This window comes from Mus caroli, chromosome 11 (genome assembly GCF_900094665.2).
Source record: "Mus caroli chromosome 11, CAROLI_EIJ_v1.1, whole genome shotgun sequence".
Classification (NCBI taxonomy): Eukaryota; Metazoa; Chordata; class Mammalia; order Rodentia; family Muridae; genus Mus; species Mus caroli.
The window spans coordinates 116,955,696-116,972,840 of NC_034580.1; the positions used below are offsets into that span (position 1 = coordinate 116,955,696).

A 17,145-nucleotide genomic window follows, 5' to 3' on the forward strand; every position below is an offset into this window, starting at 1 on the left:
AAGAGTTGATTGCTCTGCTTTGCTTGGACAAGGTAAGGTCGGTCCCCCGATATTCCTCCTCCACAGAAAAGCTGCTCATCTTCTGTGCCTACAGGCCAAAGACTGATACCGCCCTGGTACCTCTGCCCCCAGCACCACTGGAACTACGGGAGCCTGGGAAGATTGTCTAGGTAATGGACTGGTCTCTGCCATTTTAATTGAGGCATAAGCCATTTGGATTATTCTTCCTGCTGTGATTTATCCTTTGCAGGTCTCTGATGGCGTCGACCACTAGGTTAACCGTAGCTTTGTCAGGTTGGCAGCATCAGGCAACCAGCTCTTTTCCCTGAGGCTGCAGCTACCTTGTTAATGAGTCAGTTCATTAGTTAGTTAAAGCGACTCAGTCTCTTGTTAAGAAAAGGCAGACAGACAGGTTTGCCTTACGAATAGGCTTCATATTAAAGGATAAAGAGATTTACTTGGCAATGACTGTTCTCAATAATAACTACTCATGTCTCTGATAAATAATTAGATTTTTTTTTTTCAAAAAAGGCTTAAAGGCCGGGCATGGTGGCACATGCCTTTAATCCCAGCACTCGGGAGGCAGAGGCAGGCGGATTTCTGAGTTCGAGGCCAGCTCACTACAAAGTGAGCTCCAGGACAGCCAGAGCTATAAAGAGAAACCCTGTCTCGAAAAACCAAAAAAAAAAAAAAAAAAGGCTNAAAGGTCCATGCAAGTTCTCAAGGGTTCAGAAAATGATTTAAGATGTATAAATGCAAGTTCTGATGGTATAAAATAATTTAATAATTATTAATAATTATGCCAACACGTATATAAATATTGGGAAATGTTTTAGATTTCTTTTTGTTTGTTCATTTTGTTTTGTTTTTTTCCGACACAGGGTTTCTCTGTATAGCCCTGGCTGTCCTGGAACTCACTCTGTAGACCAGGCTGGCCTCAAACTCAGAAATCCACCTGCCTCTGCCTCCCAAGTGCTGGGATTAAAGGTGTGCGCCACCACTGTCTGGCTCATGCTTTAGATTTCTTTTCTCTCCCTCTACATTATTGTTATACTAAGATTTCAAAGGTTCAGCGTTTTAACATTGATCAATGGAGTTCTGATAAGCTGGTAGAGTATTGACTACGTACTATTGAGTCACAAGCTCAATATTTTAAATTTCCTTTGATTGTATGATTATAGACTAAAAGGGCACTTCTCATTCACTTAAAAACGTGTATCTTGCCCTCTAGACAGAGAAAGAAATGTCCATGCTTTTAAACCCAAAGCTGTAGCTGTTGCTAGGACTCAAAGGTATGAGTCTATCTCAGCTGGTTTACAGTATGGACTTCAGTAGAGATTAATTTTAATATATTTAAAACTTCTTTATCTCTCTCTTTTTAAAAAAATTTATTTATTTGTTTTATGTATATGAGTACACCATTGCTCTCTTCAGACACACCAGAAGAGGGCATCAGATCCCATTACAGATGGTTATGAGCCACCATGTGGGTCAAAGACGTCATAAGACTTGAATGCACCTGTCACATGTCAAGTCAGTGGATTCCAGATGAGCACAGCCCAAGTTTCCCCACATGTCTGTTCCCAAGAGTGGGATTTCTCTTTTCCCAGGTCCTGGGACTCCATCCCTTCCCCAATGACTTGGACTATGGGCCTGAAAGTTCCAAAGGTAAAATTTTCCTTTAAGTTCCCAATTTTTAACTTGTGTTCTAGTGTATATTTGTCTCCACAGACTTCCACTTGGCTGACAGACACCACCCAAAGTCAGCTGCAGACTGCAAACTGCTGAGCCCTGGACTGAGAGCTGATGTGATCCAGTCCAGCTGATGTGATCCAGTCCAGCTGATGTGATTGCTCCGTGTCTCTTCAGCTGGATCAGCTAAGCAGAGATGCTTTTGATGAGTTAGTTCCCCACTGCCCAGCCTCTGCCGAGCCATTTAGCCTTCCTGGGCCCTGACTATGACACCCTAGTTTCAATTGCAAGTAGTTAGAAAATTGAACACGACGTCCCTGGTCTCCTAAAAGATTGAAATGCCAAGTCAAAAGAAACTTCCTGGCATAGGGGACAAAATGTCTACCCATAATGCCAACTGTCATACCGGGAAAGTGGGCTCAGATTTATCAACAGGTAGACTCATTAACTGAAACAGTTCTACAACATGATCGGGCTCTTGGCCTGCTTTATACAGAACAAAGAGGTATTATTATATGGCTTTAAGAGGAAATTATTATTTCTACACGAGCCATTCATGATTATAATTTGAGTATACTCAAAGAAGCATTACAAAAAGGGGACCGGAGATACCTGGTCACATGGACACAGGAACTGCTGGAGGGAGTTCAAAAGCCACCAAGAATCAGGGATCAAAGTACGAGGGAGGGGGAGATCACGTGGGCATGGCACAAGGACCTTATGGAGCCCTGTGACTGGAGTAGAGGGGAGAGACAGAAGGGAGCCAGGGTGCCTGGGCAGTGCAGAGCAGCATTCAGTCTCAAGCAGAGAAAACCCGAAAAGAAAGAAGCCAAGGGGGAGGAAAGAAAAATCAGTCATTTGTAAGATTCCTGTGGCTGCTAAGCAGCCCCTCCCACTATGAAGGGGGATCAGAGGCGACACCGGCTACCACTTTTATGCATCAGCAGTCTTGACTGGTTTTAGGCCGTATGTAACAGGTCTCAGAAGCCCTAGATGCATGGGTCCCATGAACTGTCTCCAATGTGACCCAGGGTACCAAAGGAGTTGGTGGGCTGGCTTGGCTTGCATTGGCCCAAACCCAGCATTATAATAACACTGATCTTAGTTTAGACTAGAAGGTACACCTCCCTGTGCACCTGGGTTCAGAGTCACCACCTCAGAACTGCTATGGGCCTGATCTGGACCAGGTCAAGGACAACAGGAAGCATCTTCAGCCTCAGCCTTGACCTTGAGGATTCAATGTGTAGGGCTAAGCAAGTGTTTTGTGGTTTAAAAAACATTTATTTTATATCTATGTGTGCACACGTGATTGTATGAATTTGCACCACAGGTGTGCCCGCAGAGATCAGAAAAGATGTTGTGTCCCCTGGGACTGGAGTTATAGATGGTTGTGAGTATCATGTTGGCTATGGGGACCAAGCTGAGGTCCTCTGCAGGAGCACCCAGTACCCTTAATCCCTGACCCATCTTTCCAGCCCTGTCTTGTGTGTTTTTATGTTTCTCAATAACACATGTATATCCTAGCAGACGTATGGCTTTATAGAATCATTGACTTACTATATTTATTTAACGATTTGCATCATGAAGTATTTTACTGAAGAATGAATTACAGTGTATTTAAGACTAAGTTGTTCAAGTTGGTATTAGAGTAAAGAAGATAAACTAGCCCGAGAGGAACAGCAGGTGAGGGCGGAGGTAAGTAGAGAGTCAGAGAGACGGTCTACAAAGAGGTTCATGGGGAATTTGAAGGTCCAGCTATCCTGCCCCCCAAAAGCGGTGCCCACTAGCAGGCCTCGGCCCCTCAGTGAGCTCCTTGTCCCTGAGGTGTCCCTGCAGACAGGCCCACACCACCCCCTAGTGGTAGGAATGCGGTGATGCATCATTTTGGACCTCACATAAGACCGTGGACCCTGAGCAGCAGGACCTGGGAAACTAACTATTGCTGTGAGTCAGCAGACACGATCTATGTGTCAGGAGCAAAGCTGGTACCGATTTTCCCACAAGCCCCTGCTGGCACCGGAGACCATAGGGAAGTGGAGTGAGTTTAGCAGGGAAGGACCTCAGGCCCCCTTTAAAAGGCAGGGTGGATAAACCAGGCCGAGCTGATTTTGGGAAAAGTCGAGGATCTGAGTAAGCAGGTATCGATCACAGGGGAAAGTGTGTTATTGAGAGCTAGAGAGGCCCGGATCATCAGGCCTGTCCCTGTCTCTGCGCAGGACATGATGGGATTCCGTGCTTTTCCCCAGACGTGAGACATGGGCTACTGTGCCTAGCAAATACAAGCAAGGTTATTCCTTGCTGTCGCCAGTGGGTGGTGATAGGTCCATGGATGCTTGCAGGGTAACGGGGACTCCAAGTCCATGGTGTTGGCCTTGCTCTGGGACCTCTAAGAATGGGAATCCATTCTTCAGGGGGCTCCCCCTGAGGTTCCAATCGTCCATAAGGCTCTGAGCCTCCTCATCTGGAGAAAGAGGGAGTCAGAGAAGGAGGAAGAAAGGAAAGGAGTGTGGAAGGAAGGGGAGAGGAGAGGGAGAAGCTGCCTGAGACCCTTGGCTTGGGCCTGTGTGAGGCACAGATGCTGCAGCACAGAGAGCTTACACAAATAAGCAGATACATCACGCACACTTGGGATATTCTGAAATACTTTGATGTCTCCCAAGTCCCAACAGAGTCTACGTTTTGAGTACAGGAGGGGCTCAGACAACTTCCAGGGTATCCTCAGTTAAAAACCACAGTGCCGTCCTCAGTGCAAATTGTCCTGGAGTCTTGGGAGGAACCTGAGGAGTACAGACCCCATTCTGACGTCTACCTGTCCCAAGGTCAAAATGAGGGCTTGGGAGACAGAGAGTTCCTGTGATCTTGTCAATCAGGGCTTGGATTGTCAGCCGTAGCCAGGTGAGGTTCTCTGTAGCCTGATGTTTGGAGCTAATAAGGCCCCTTGAGTATCTTTTGAGGCAGGAATTGAGAGACTTTAGGGGGGCAGTGTCAGGTAGGGGATACCAGGAGACCCATGAATCAGACAAGGTACTGAAATTTGTATCTGTCGAGCTACAGGGAATTGCTTGTACCAAACGAATACACCGATTCCTGTGATGATGATGATGGTAGCGATGGCGATGATGATAACTTCTGTCCACACTGCAGTTGAGGGCTTATCAGGGACCTTAGTGCCTGGCAAGTCCTCTGTCTTCTGTCTGTCTGCAGCTAGATGTGGAGCAGAGATGTGACCGAGAATTGCTTTGCATAATGAATTCCCTCTAGCATCATTCTCTACCTTTGTGCCTCTCCCACCCTTCAATGCTGCTGCCATGATTCCTGTAGAAGTGGGAAAGGGCTGTGCAGGAGGTTGGGGAGCTATGGGTGGGGCTCCAGTTATATGGCCTGAGAGGGAACACTGTGAAGGGAATTGGAGATCATGAACAGCTTCCAGCCCTTAGCTTCTTCCTGGTCTTGGGGTTCTACCAGAGACAAGCGATCAGGTTTGGGGATAGCAGCTGTGATGTACCTCCAAATTATATTGGAAGGAATTCTGATGTTACCTCATCTCCTGCTGGCTCATAGGGCTGCGTTGGATTGAACTGGTGTCAGAGACCAGAGGGAGTGGAACCCAGAGGGACTATACAGGGAAGGGAAGTGTGGGGAGGGCAGTAGGTTTAGACACGTAGGGTCCTTGTTTGTGTGTGGATGCAGATGGAACCCAGAACTCAGTTGTGAGGGGCTCCTCTTTTCCCATGCTCACCCACTCACTTCCTAGCACACAACTCACCATTAACAGTCAGGGTGAAGTTTTTGAACTCTGCCTGGAATCCACGCAGCTTCCACCAGTACTCCCCTGAGTGTTTGCCCTGAGCATCTGTGATCACCAGCTGGGCCTGGCCTCCTTGAATATGAAGCTGCCATGAATCCTTAGAGTAGTTTCCTGGAGGTGTTTGATTGAAGATGATGCTAGTCTTTTCACTGGTAATCAACTCAATGGTGACGTCTCTGAGGTTGTTGGAGATATTACAGGCCATCACCACGCGGCTGCCTCTGTTTACAGACACTTCACGCGCAGTGCAACAAGGTTTGTCCCAGACTATGAAGAGAGCACACTCTTTAGGCTGCATGTTCTTTGACACTCGTGCTAATGCCCTGATATTGAGCCCAGACACTGTTACTGCTTCATCATCAGCTATTCTCAGAGTTGGCTCAACTCAACCTCCTTCAGCAGCTTCCACCATATTGGGTCTGTGAAGTCAAGATCACCACCTGGGCCCGGACTTGGTCGGACCTGCCTACCATGAGGCTAGTAAAACCCAGACTTACCATCGTTATAGGCATTCAGGGAGGCTGCCAGTAGAAGGAGGGCCCAGAGCATTCTGGGAAACAGGCCAGAGGATGTTACAGAGTAGGCCAGCATGGCTCATTCCTAGGATGGACCTCAGGAGACAGTTGTTGTGGTTAGTGTCTTTTGTTGTTGTTGTTGGACACTATATAGAGGAAGGTGAAAGAAGGGGTCAGAAGTTCCCAAAGCAGTTGCAGATACTCATGAAAATAGCACCAGACTGAGAGGAGCTTTGCAGCCCAATGTCCTCCTGCCCACCCGTTCCCAAATTCCTGAACCTGTGCAGAGCCCTCAGGCACTAGTGAAGCCCCTCCACCTGTCCTCACATTTGGTAAGGAGTGTGGGGCTGGCTGAGGTGAAACAATGAGCCAACGCAGCCAGGAGACAGGCACACTGACTGGCTGGCTATACACTTCTTTCTGTGAGCTTACAGCAAACCAAGCAAACCAGGCAAACAGCCCGAGGTGTACTTTGTATGGAAACAGGGTCATGTTACAGTTTTGTCATATTGGCTTGTGACCTGTGAACCGTCTCTCTACTGTACAGCAAGCAGCCCCAGTTCCATGCACATTGCCTGCCTGTCAGAGCTGCCTTGCTCTCTCTGGTGGCTCTCTCTGCTGTTCTCACACCCACCCCACCTGTCCTGTTCAGCCACCCTCACACTGAGCACCACAGCTTATAGGATGTGGCCTGTGTAGTGCCACAATGACTGTCTTGTATCAGAGAGGCCAAGCATCTGGGAGCTGTTCAGTCCGCTAGGCTCAACAGTCCCAGTCTGGTGCTGAAGGCCTGGAGGATTGCTGCTTGTCTTCAGTCTATGTTGAAATCCTGAGGAAGTAGGTTCTAATGTTGGTGAGGGACGGCAGCAGCAGGCTAGATGACCTTTCCAGTGAGTGTCAGGGCAAGCAGGCAAAACCCCAAAGCTTCCTTCTTCCCTTTCCTGTTATCTGGCCACCAGAAGGTGCCGCTCACATTTAGGGTGATTCTTCTTGCTTCAGATAATCTGAGGTCAAGAAAACCCCACACAGAAGTGCCCAGCAGCTGTGTTTTAGTTGACTCCAGGTGTGGTCAAGTGGACAACCAAGATTAGCTTCCATGGTAATTCATGCCAGCAGAGGTGAGACACTGTCAAACCCACCCCTACCTTCCAGCCAAGCAGCCTGCTCGGTGCCTTCTTGCTTAAACCCAAGCTCTGTCTACTTTCCTGATTGCCTATTACTTTTATACTATACGTTTTTAAAGAACAAGTTGTTATGTTTCTTCTGTTTGCCATAAGACAGGCTGTGAGCTGTTTTCAGCAGGTAGACATTTTCTCCTATGCCTCAGAGTCAACCCAGCTGACTCTGTCTTATGGAAGAGGCAACTCCAGGTCCCTGGACATGCAAGCTGCATCTCGCACCATCCCCCACAGGCTCGATATGTAGTTCCCAGGAGAGGATCTACACCCTCCTTCACATCCTTCTTACTAGTGCAGCTTCTGTGGTATATGTAGACCCTGCTCAAAGGTGGGATGTTGACTGGCAATAAAAGCGAAGGCTCTGCCAAACACTGACACTTCCTGTTAGGGACCTCGTCTGCCAGAGAGCTCCCAGAGACAGCATAACCCAACCTCACCTATAGTTTACTGCCTCTTCTATAAATATGTAATAACCTGTTTTCCAGCTCCTCCCACCTTCTACCTTCCACCACCCTAAACACAAACACATTCGTGCTCATGCATGTGCACATACATGTGTGCATACACATGTACCTAAATATTATGTTGGAGGAGGGTAAGACAGTAGAAGTGAGCAACCATGACGATGTCATCAGCTCTGTGTTTCCCACAGGCCTGATGCATGCTATGCACACAGTAGGCACTCAGACAAGTGTGTCTGAACCCACTGAGATGTAGGAAGGGACCCTGTCTGCCTCTCTGAAGCCTCACAGACTTGAACATGGAGCACGACTCTGCTCTCTGGGACATTAGCCAGTAGCCCCTCAGGAAGGTGTGGTCATTGCCCTGTGGGAGCCTAGTCCATACTCCCATGCTGGAGCTAGGCCAGTCAAAGGTCAATCTTGGTCCTCATCTGGACTCATGTGACATGGAAAATTAGCAGCCTCCGCTGAAAGAGTGTTTACATAATGCCTACTGTTCCACTGCTGAAGTTAAGACGGGGACACCCATGGAAAGTGAAAGACAGTCTGGGCTGGGCCTTGAAGTGGGAGCAAGGTCCAGCAGTCCTGGGAGACTGGTGTTCTTTAGCCTTGGGGACTCAGCACTCTAGGGGAGACAGGAATCTTTCAGCTACCAACAAGTGTGACAGGACTTCCATTCCCTAAAAGTCTCCCTGTTGGCTCTTAGGAAGCCCCTGAAAGATTCTACCATACTTTATACCCCACATCCTAATTACCCCACGGCCGTTTCACCTCACTATTTGAACCTATCTTCCTGTTGTTTCCTCATTTTAGGAAACACATCTGTGCAGTCCCCTCCAGATGCCACAAAACATTCACATTCGAAGGCACCCCAAATCCTCCCGAAAAGCTGGAACTGACACTTTCATGGTGGCCTCCATAGGAAGCTGGAATTGTTTATCAAGAGAGCTGCCCAGGTTCCAGGATTCTCGATCGCCCAAAGCCAAGACCATCCTCCGACTTCAGACCCCAATCATCCACGGCTCATCTCATGCTCTCCATGAGGTCATCACAGTGAGAGCCCCAGATGGTTCGATGCTCATCTCTCTTACTCTCAGGTACCTCTGCTTGGAGTGGTGCTACGGCTTTGTTATGGTCACTATGGTTCTCTGGTCGGTCAGGCACCACAGTCAAGTGACTAAGTGAAAACCACAGTATGGTGAAACCGCACAGTAGACCAAGATTCCTTCCCAGAAGGACTGAAGGTATGGGGCCCAGCTTCTTGTTCCTGGCCTCATTAAAGCTGGGCAGGTTGCCCTGACTCTAAAGTGGCCTTTAGTTTACCCTGTGGTCACAAGTGCCGGGTGGACTGAGATTGGCTACCAGAGAAAATGGCAAGCCTTGAGCTGTCCCTCGGGACACTTCCCAGTTCTCAAAGCTGTTTCTGAAATTGGATGGTTAGCCTCTCTTTCTCTCCGGTAGCCTAACTTTGCCTCTCTTAGCGACCCAGTTAGAAACGGATTTGGGAGCAGCCCAGTCAAGGGGGTAGAAGAAACATCAATCCAGCAGTCTTTCCTTCTCTGAGCCCTGGGCCCCTTCATACAGAGGAGTTTTGTCTTCACCAGAACCCCAGGCAACATGATAGTCTATGCTTTTCTTCTTTGGGTGTTTTGGACCTTCTGTCTGAGAATCACAGGTAGATACTCTCTTTCTACCAGGTCAGATGGATCCTCTGGGCTCTAAGAGGCTTGTGTTTGAGTTCACCCTCCAGTGTGCATATTCTGCCGTTTGTCCCTTGTCAGTGACAAGATCAGCCCTGACCACCTGAGAGTCTAGCTCCAGCTCAGCCCAGAGAGCAGCACCCTGGGTCATGGCATACAGATGTCAGTGACCAGGCTCTCTGGATTCTGAGAGCCGGCACTCACAGCAGACCGGGCCAATCGCCTCAAGTCTGGCCTGTGGCTATGTCCACCTCCAGCACTGTGTACTTCCCTTTCTGAGAAAAACAGGGAAACAATGGGGACTTGGGAAAGAAAAGGAGGATTGAGAATTCCAGCACAGTTAACGTTTGTTTTTTTTTTTTTGAAAGATTACTTATACAGAGACAATATTCGTTTATATAAAATATTTCCAAGTAAAAAATGTTTTAAAATAATTAATTGGCTGTGGCAGTGGCACACAGTTTTAATCCCAATAGTTGGGACACAGAAGCTGGTAGACCTCTGTGAGTTCAAAGCCAGTTTGGTTTGCATAACAAGGTCTAAGCCAGCCAAGGCTACACAGGGAGACCCTACCTCCAAAGACAAAAAACAAGCAAACAAACACAAACAAAAACAAATCCCTCTCAACTGGATCTCAAAAAATCAAAAACCAAACCAAGCCAAACACTTAAACTAGCAATGAAAATGCTCAAGGCCTGAGCTAAGAATGTCCTTGGTGTGACTGCCTGATACTTTCTAGGACTTAAACCCACAAGACCATTGCCCTCCGTTTACAATAATGGTACCCTACCTTCTTGAACCTGTGGTGCAGGGTTTACCTGTCTAGTGTCCCTCAGAAGCATCACTTTTTTTTAAAGGTTTATTTATTATTATATCTAAGTACACTGTAGCTGTCTCCAGATGCACCAGAAGAGGGCGTTGGTTCATTATGGATGGTTGTAAGCCACCATGTGGTTGCTGGGATTTGAACTCAGGACCTTTGGAAGGGCAGTCGGTGTTCTTAACCACTGAGCCATCTCTCCAGCCCCAGAAACATCATTTCAATCTCATTTAAATTTGTTTGTTTTACAAGATAAGGATTCTCTGTGTAGCCCTGGCTATCCTGGAACTCACTCTGTAGACCCTGCTGTTGAACTCACAGATATCCTCCTGCCTCCGCCTCTCCAGTGCTAGGATTACACTCAGCATCACTTAGTTTAAAAAAAAAAAAAAAAGGAACTAGGGCTGGAGAGATGGCTCAGTGGGTAAGAACACTGACTGTTCTTCTAAAGGTCCTGAGTTCAAATCCCAGCAACCACATGGTGGCTCACAATCATCGGTAATGAGATCTTATGACCTCTTGTGGTGTGTCTGAAGACAGCTACAGTGTTCTTTTTTTTTTTTTTTAAGACTTGTTTATTTATTTTTTGGTATATGAGTGTTTTGCCTGCATGTATGTGCACCACACACATGCCTGGTGGCCTCAGATCTGGGTCAGAAAAGAAAGGAGGGGGGAGGGGAGGGGAGGGGAAGGGAGGGGAAGGGAGGGGAGGGGAGGGGAGAGACAATCCCTTGGAACTGGAGTCATGGACAGCTGTGAGCAGTCATGTGTGTACTGAGAACTGAACCTGTATCCATAACGCCCTTAACCTGTGAGGTAGTGCTTTAGTCCCAGCATTTAAATTTTCTTCCTCTTCTTTTTCTCCGGAGCTGAGGACCAAACCCAGGGCCCACCACTGAGCTAAATTCCCAACCCCTTAAATTTCTTTTTTTTTTTTTTTTTTTTTTTTTTTTTTTTTTTTTTTTCCCTTTTTTTTTTTTTTTTTTTTTTTTTTTTTTTTTTTTTTTTTTTTTTTTTTCGAGACAGGGTTTCTCTGTGTAGCCCTGGCTGTCCTGGCACTCACTTTGTAGACCAGGCTGGCCTCGAACTCAGAAATCTGCCTGCCTCTGCCTCCCGAGTGCTGGGATTAAAGGCGTGCGCCACCACGCCCGGCTGCCCTTAAATTTCTTAATAAGCCTTTGAAGGCAATACCTTCAAAACACACCAAAATCCTATACATGCCTATTTTAAATACAACAAAGTGTGATTTCCTTTGAGGGGAACAACACCAGCTTCTCCCCCTTGGCCTCTCACCCTAAGGGGATGGCACAAGACTCCTGGGTATGTCTTACTCTTTTCCTGAAATTCTTTCTTTCTATTAACTCCTGTCCTTGAATCAGTCTATATTTAAAATGTCTTTTAAGGTCTGGTGAGGTAAATCAAGGTAGTTGCCTCAAAATGATGAATGCCAGGGGTCCATCCCCAGAAACATTGTAAAGGCCTAAAGAGAAGACAGACTCCATAAAGTTGACCTCTGACCTCCACATTTGTGTACACATACAAGCACATGCGCACGCACACACACACATCCACACCCACACACATTCTCTCACATACACATTTTTAATGTCTTTTTCCGGGTGTAGTTGCACCTGGCTTTAATCCTAGCACTCTGGAGGAACAGGCACCAGAAAATAACAAAGAAGATAGGGCCATCTGCCAAGCTGCTGAAAGCACTTGCTGCCAAGTCTAACTGCTGGGTTTGATCCTTGGGACCTACGGAGCTGAAGGAGACAAACCTGAAGTTTGATTCTCCACAGTTAGTGTGGCTCTGGCTTTTCTCCAGAGTCCTAGCTGCTCCACGCCATGTCCTAACACGAGAGTTCTCAGCCTTCTTCCAGTGGACTTGGGTTATGTGCCACCCTTGTGAGGGTGAGATCCGCAAGAGGGAGAAGATGGCGTTATTTCTCTTTCAGGCCTCTATTTTGTCTGTGGACCCAGATCCCAACCACCTTGGCTCTCAGGCCCTGGGAACTTCTGGGGTTTTTCCCAGCTAAAGCAGGATTTCTTTACTTAAGTCAACAGAATGACCAGAAGTAGGCTGAATCTGTGTCCACCTTGCTTGCATCTGTGTTCTTTTGGCTCCAGCTCATGCTCAGCTCTGCATATAAGTATGGCAGTTACTCAAGGAGCCTTTGTCTAACGCCCATGAACTCCTCATGGCTGAGGAGACAAAGAACGGGAGTCTCTGAAGCATCTGTTGGCTTTCGTAGTGTCATGTTCCAGATCCCCCCCCCCCCGAAATGCATGAAAAGTCTCTAGTCATTGTTCTTAGTTTGCAGTGATCCAGGGTGTCAGAATAATATTCTCACAGATCCCTTAACACAGTCACCCCAGCAGGAGGAGTCACCTTTTGGGAACCCCATTATCCCTCAACCAGGACTTATTGGCAGCACCCTACTCAATCAGAACTGAGATAGTGATCAACCAGACTACGCTGTGACCAGGACTTCTTAACGATGTAGACCCTTCCCACTCCTCTATCTAAGCCCAAAGCTCATGTTAGTACCTTAAAGATGGGTTGACAGACTTTGTTGCCATTCTTGCCCAAGGACTATGTGGGTTAAGTCCCTTCCCTGTATTTTTATTTGATTCCTTAGGGGTGACTCTGTTTCAGGACTCAGCTGACACAGCCAACATGGTATGTCACCTTTCTGACACTCCCTTCCCAATGTCTTTGCTGGATCTCCTGATGGAATTGTCGCCATGACCTATGTCCACCAGTTATGAGTGCTGAGCCTCAAAGGAGTTAGAAGCAGATCTGACCCCATCTCATGCAACACAATGGCCTTCAGCTCAGCTGGGAGTTGCATGCATGGAGCCTCAAGGATTTTGCAGAAGAAAGTCACAAGAAGAACCTTCAACCCCACAGCCGGACGTTGGCTTCTACTTATGTTAAGATGAGACCCAAACAACAGGACCCACACAGGTCACTGACTGAGCATAACATAGAGTCTTGATTCTCTGAGTGACCAGCCTCAGAAATTCACCCGTGTCAACCACAGCTCACCTGCGTGCACCAAATCCCTCTCCCTGGCTTATGTACCCATGGTCAGATGACAAGAAAATGCTCTGTTCTCCCCATTCAGTACACACCAAAGAACCCCAGCTGCTGCACCTGCTCCTCCTGGAGCTTAGTGGGAGGCACCTGGAGAGACACAGATCCACTCTGCTCCTGATGTCCAGGGCGCCTGGACACTCCTCAGCCTCACCTTTACTCTGGACAAATCACTGAGACACAGGCATCCAATAAACAGAGGATCTCAGAGAGGCTGCAGCCAGGGACACCCTGCCTGAGGGTCTCACCCGACATACTTTAGAGCCCCAACACTCCGGGTGCCACCTCCCCTCGAGTTCTCACCTGCGTGTATGCTCCAGCTTCTTACCTGCTCCTCTGGCAATGAACTCTGGTGTAACCCTTGCTGAGCTCATCCTGACCTGAGGGCGTGTCTGGGAGGAGGCGGTCCAACTACCACCCATTCTCATACCCAAGGGACTGCATTAATCCAGGAAGAAAACAAACTCCGGGAAAGAGTGTCATTTGCAGGAACTACCCTGAGTCCACACAACAGTGATGAGTTTCTGAGTGACTCCTTCATTAAAACATTTTAATTGAAAGCGGCTTTTAGCTACTTGCCTTAGGAACACAGGAAGAAAGTCTAGGCTTTTCCTAGGCTAGTCATGGCTGCAGTCAGTGTTTGATTCAGGGCTCAGGGACTGCTCATTTAGGGGGACTTGTCTCCCTGCATGAGACATCACAGGCAAGATGACACAGGGAAAGGCAGGAACCTAGCGCCCACACTGGACACAGTGCATGGGCTCCACATTCACAGGGTTCCCAGATATCCCAAGTGCCAACACGTTAGAGAGAAGCTCACATAACCATGATCCCATCCCTCCAGCAAGGCTTAGGCTACCAGACCAGAGGTAGGGGTCCTTGGGAAGGTGGGGCAAGGATGTCCTGTGGTAAGGAATCTTGAAGGGCAGCTGAGGTTCTCCGTGTCTCACCCCAAACATCAAAACGCCTTTGTTGTCTCAGTGAAAACTCACCGTGAAAGTGAAACTAGATGATTTGTTTTGAAACCACAAGGCAGGGACAACAACACTACAAGTCTTTCCCAGTGACAGTCCCAACTCTGAGGTCAGTGTCTATAGGTGATGATGCAGCTTAGCCTTCTGGAGAGTCTGTGTGCAGACTCTCCCGGTGTGTACACAGTCCCAGTGTGTGCACCACAGTCCTGGTGTGTATACAGTCCCGCTGTGGTCTCACTGGCAGACATGGCTGCTTGTGTCCTGCTTAGCTCCACTAGGAGTCACCTTCTGCACATTCTCTGATCAGAAGTTGTGACATCTCCTGTCTCATCCACTGAGTTTTCAGAGATTTGTGCTCCAAGGTCACTCTCAATACACACTCATGCACAACAATGATAATAAAATGATAATAAATTAAAAATAAAATATGAAATTTCTACCAAAAAATCATTTTTTAATTGTAAGAAAAAATAACATTGTAACTAGGACAAAAGTTCAGAAAAGAACAGTGTGTAGTGGCTATGAATCAGGGAGTTGGGGCTCAGGAGTCTGCTGAAGAGAGGCCCCCAGGGAATCCCAAGATGCTCTGATCCTCAGGAGAGCAATGCCTGCCAACCAGCACTACACCCTTCCACAGACCCCTGTTCCTGACAGCACTCTGCCTTGCAGGGGTGGGAGTGGGGAGATGATTCATCTGAAAGTCTTAGCTCCCTATTTTGGCCCCTGGAACCTGACATCTGGGTTTCCCGAACTCGTTTCTGTTGTGAGTCAGAAATCAGGTACACCCCCAAGTTCTACCTGGAGCAAATCTTGGTGCAGCATCAGGCTTACACTGGAGCTCATTGGGTGGTAGTGAGACCCTGACCTCAGAGGTTTAGCAGAAATAATGAAGCCCATGCCAAGCGTCAAGAGCTATGCGGCTGGGGAATTCCCAATTTGGGGAAGAGTTGAGGAGCGGATCAGATGACTGAAGACCATAGTCAGGAGGCTGTACTCTTGTTCATGTGACCAAAAAGATGCCTAAATTGTTTTCCAGCTTCCAAGGTCCTTCTTCAGTGAGTCACTGTCCCCTGTTTTGTACAGAACCAAGGGTTCCATTGCCCTCAGGGAAAGGACTTTGTGCCCAGCAGACTGAACAAAGCCATGTGCTCTGCCAAGCGCATAATGATGACTTCCATGGTGTCTGCGGTCCCAGAGGTCTCCTAGGGCTTAGAACGTGATAAGCCCATGCTGGTGGCCTCACTCTGGACTCAACCCTGCAGGCAGCTCCCTTCAGCTTCCACTGGCCACAGACGTGGAACCACCTTACCTATACAGAGAGATAAGAGGAGAGGGAGAGAGAGGGTGAACTCCTGAACTGTGACCTGTGTACAGATAGGCACAGGCATGCACAGATGACCTACCATCTCATACACTGTGTATGTAAATGACCATGCCACCTAGCTAAGAACACTCAGCTCATTCTGACATGCCTCCTCCCAGCTGAGCCTGGGGCTAAGCCTTGGATGGACTGACTTCCAGGGCATCATTGGCCTGAAACACCCTGGATCAGAAACACAAGTTCCCAAGGTTTAAAAAAGTTCTTGGAGTAGACCCTGCTGTCTTGGTTCTGTGTGGGCTCTACAATCCCTCTGAGCCCCTTTTGTGGCAGAACTCAGGGTCACCCCAGAGCAGTTGCAGGGAAGGATGCCAGGAACACCTCACCCATACCTCAAGTCAGGCACTGAGGTACATTCCATCTGGGGCTTCTAGGAACGACGGTGCCTGTAGTAGATAAATGTAATGGATCCGGCGACTCCCAAGATGAGGATGACAGTGATGACTCCCACAAGGGTCCCAGGCTTGCCCTCTATCGGAGAGCTCTTTGCGTGATCTGAAGTGGGTCAGTAACAGTCAGGGGTGGGGTTTCCACCACTGTTTTTTTATCCCTCACTGGCTCACAGCCCTATTCTCCCCGCTAAGAAGGGCCAAGGGTGAAAGGTCCCAGGTAGGCAGCCCTCGGCTCCATGGCATCAGGAGCGGCTGGAATGCATAACCTGGAGACAGGGTTATGACACCTACCTGGGAAGGGTGTAAAGAGCCTTGTGTCTGTGACCTCGTCCTCGTTGGAAGGCTCTGCCAGAGACATACCATCAGGTTGAGTGTTGTGTGAATTTACCCACACCCACCCTCGCCACAATTCCAGCTGCAGGAGTCCTGCTGGTTGGGTTCGGGAGGAACAAATGTCACCTTTATGTCACCTTTATTATGACATAATCAATGGGCTCACCTTTAGGGGCCCATTGATTATGACTGAACTGGTGTGGGGAGGGTGGCAGTCAGATGGAGCCTGGGGGCAGGGCACTTTACAGGTACAGAAAGGGTGGACTGGATAGTGGGTTTCAGGCTGGGAGGGATCCATTTCTAGGTGCAGTAAGGATGGGTGTGGTCACAGCACATCAGGGGGTAGCTGGTCTCTAGAGGGATGTAGGGGTGGCACAGAGGGGTGGGTGTCAGAAGAACAGAAGTCTTCTGCATTTATTTGCACTTTGTGAATAAGTCGTGAAAGTAGCTAGGACAGTGTTCTAGATAGCCTTGGATGTCAACGTGACATAGCCTAGAACCACCTGAGAAGAAAGTCTTAGCTGAGGGACTGCCCAGATCAGATAGACCTTGGGCATGTCTGTGGGGATTGTCTTGATTGTTACCTGATGTTGGAGGATCCAGCCTAATATGGATGGCACCATTCCCTGAGCCATCTAGATAAGACTTAGATAAGAAAGCTAGCGAAGGTGGCATACACTTTGAATTCCAGCGTGCAGGGGTCAGGAGGCAGGAGGCAGGAGGCAGGAGGCAGGAGGCAGGAGGCAGGAGGCAGGAGGCAGGAGGCAGGAGGCAGGAGGCAGGAGGCAGGAGGCAGG

General features: G+C 48.2%; 2 protein-coding genes across 3 annotated transcripts in view; both read right to left on the reverse strand.

Annotated features, from left to right (window-relative positions):
* Positions 1–4,317: 4,317 nt before the first annotated feature.
* Positions 4,318–13,616, reverse strand: LOC110306100 (secreted and transmembrane protein 1b). The gene is made up of 4 exons (XM_021178286.2): positions 13,575–13,616; positions 5,998–6,161; positions 5,459–5,767; positions 4,318–4,896 (listed from the first exon to the last, which is right to left on the reverse strand). Exons 2-4 carry the CDS (start codon positions 6,089–6,091, stop codon positions 4,664–4,666), a joined length of 636 nt encoding a protein of 211 aa, XP_021033945.1. The 5' UTR covers positions 6,092–6,161; positions 13,575–13,616; the 3' UTR covers positions 4,318–4,663.
* A 1,058-nt stretch (positions 13,617–14,674) lies between these two features.
* The window catches only part of LOC110305641 (secreted and transmembrane protein 1A), a 16,146-nt gene continuing 13,675 nt past the window's right edge, over positions 14,675–17,145 (reverse strand). The window contains exons 4-6 of one of the 2 annotated variants that reach the window (XM_021177686.2): positions 16,307–16,360; positions 15,956–16,118; positions 14,675–15,554 (exon numbers count right to left, since the gene is read on the reverse strand). In XM_021177686.2, the coding sequence (XP_021033345.1) occupies positions 15,994–16,118; positions 16,307–16,360 (179 nt within the window). In that variant the 3' untranslated portion in view covers positions 14,675–15,554; positions 15,956–15,993. The remainder of the gene's footprint in view (positions 15,555–15,955; positions 16,119–16,306; positions 16,361–17,145) is intronic. The other variant, XM_029483888.1, reaches the window with a different exon arrangement.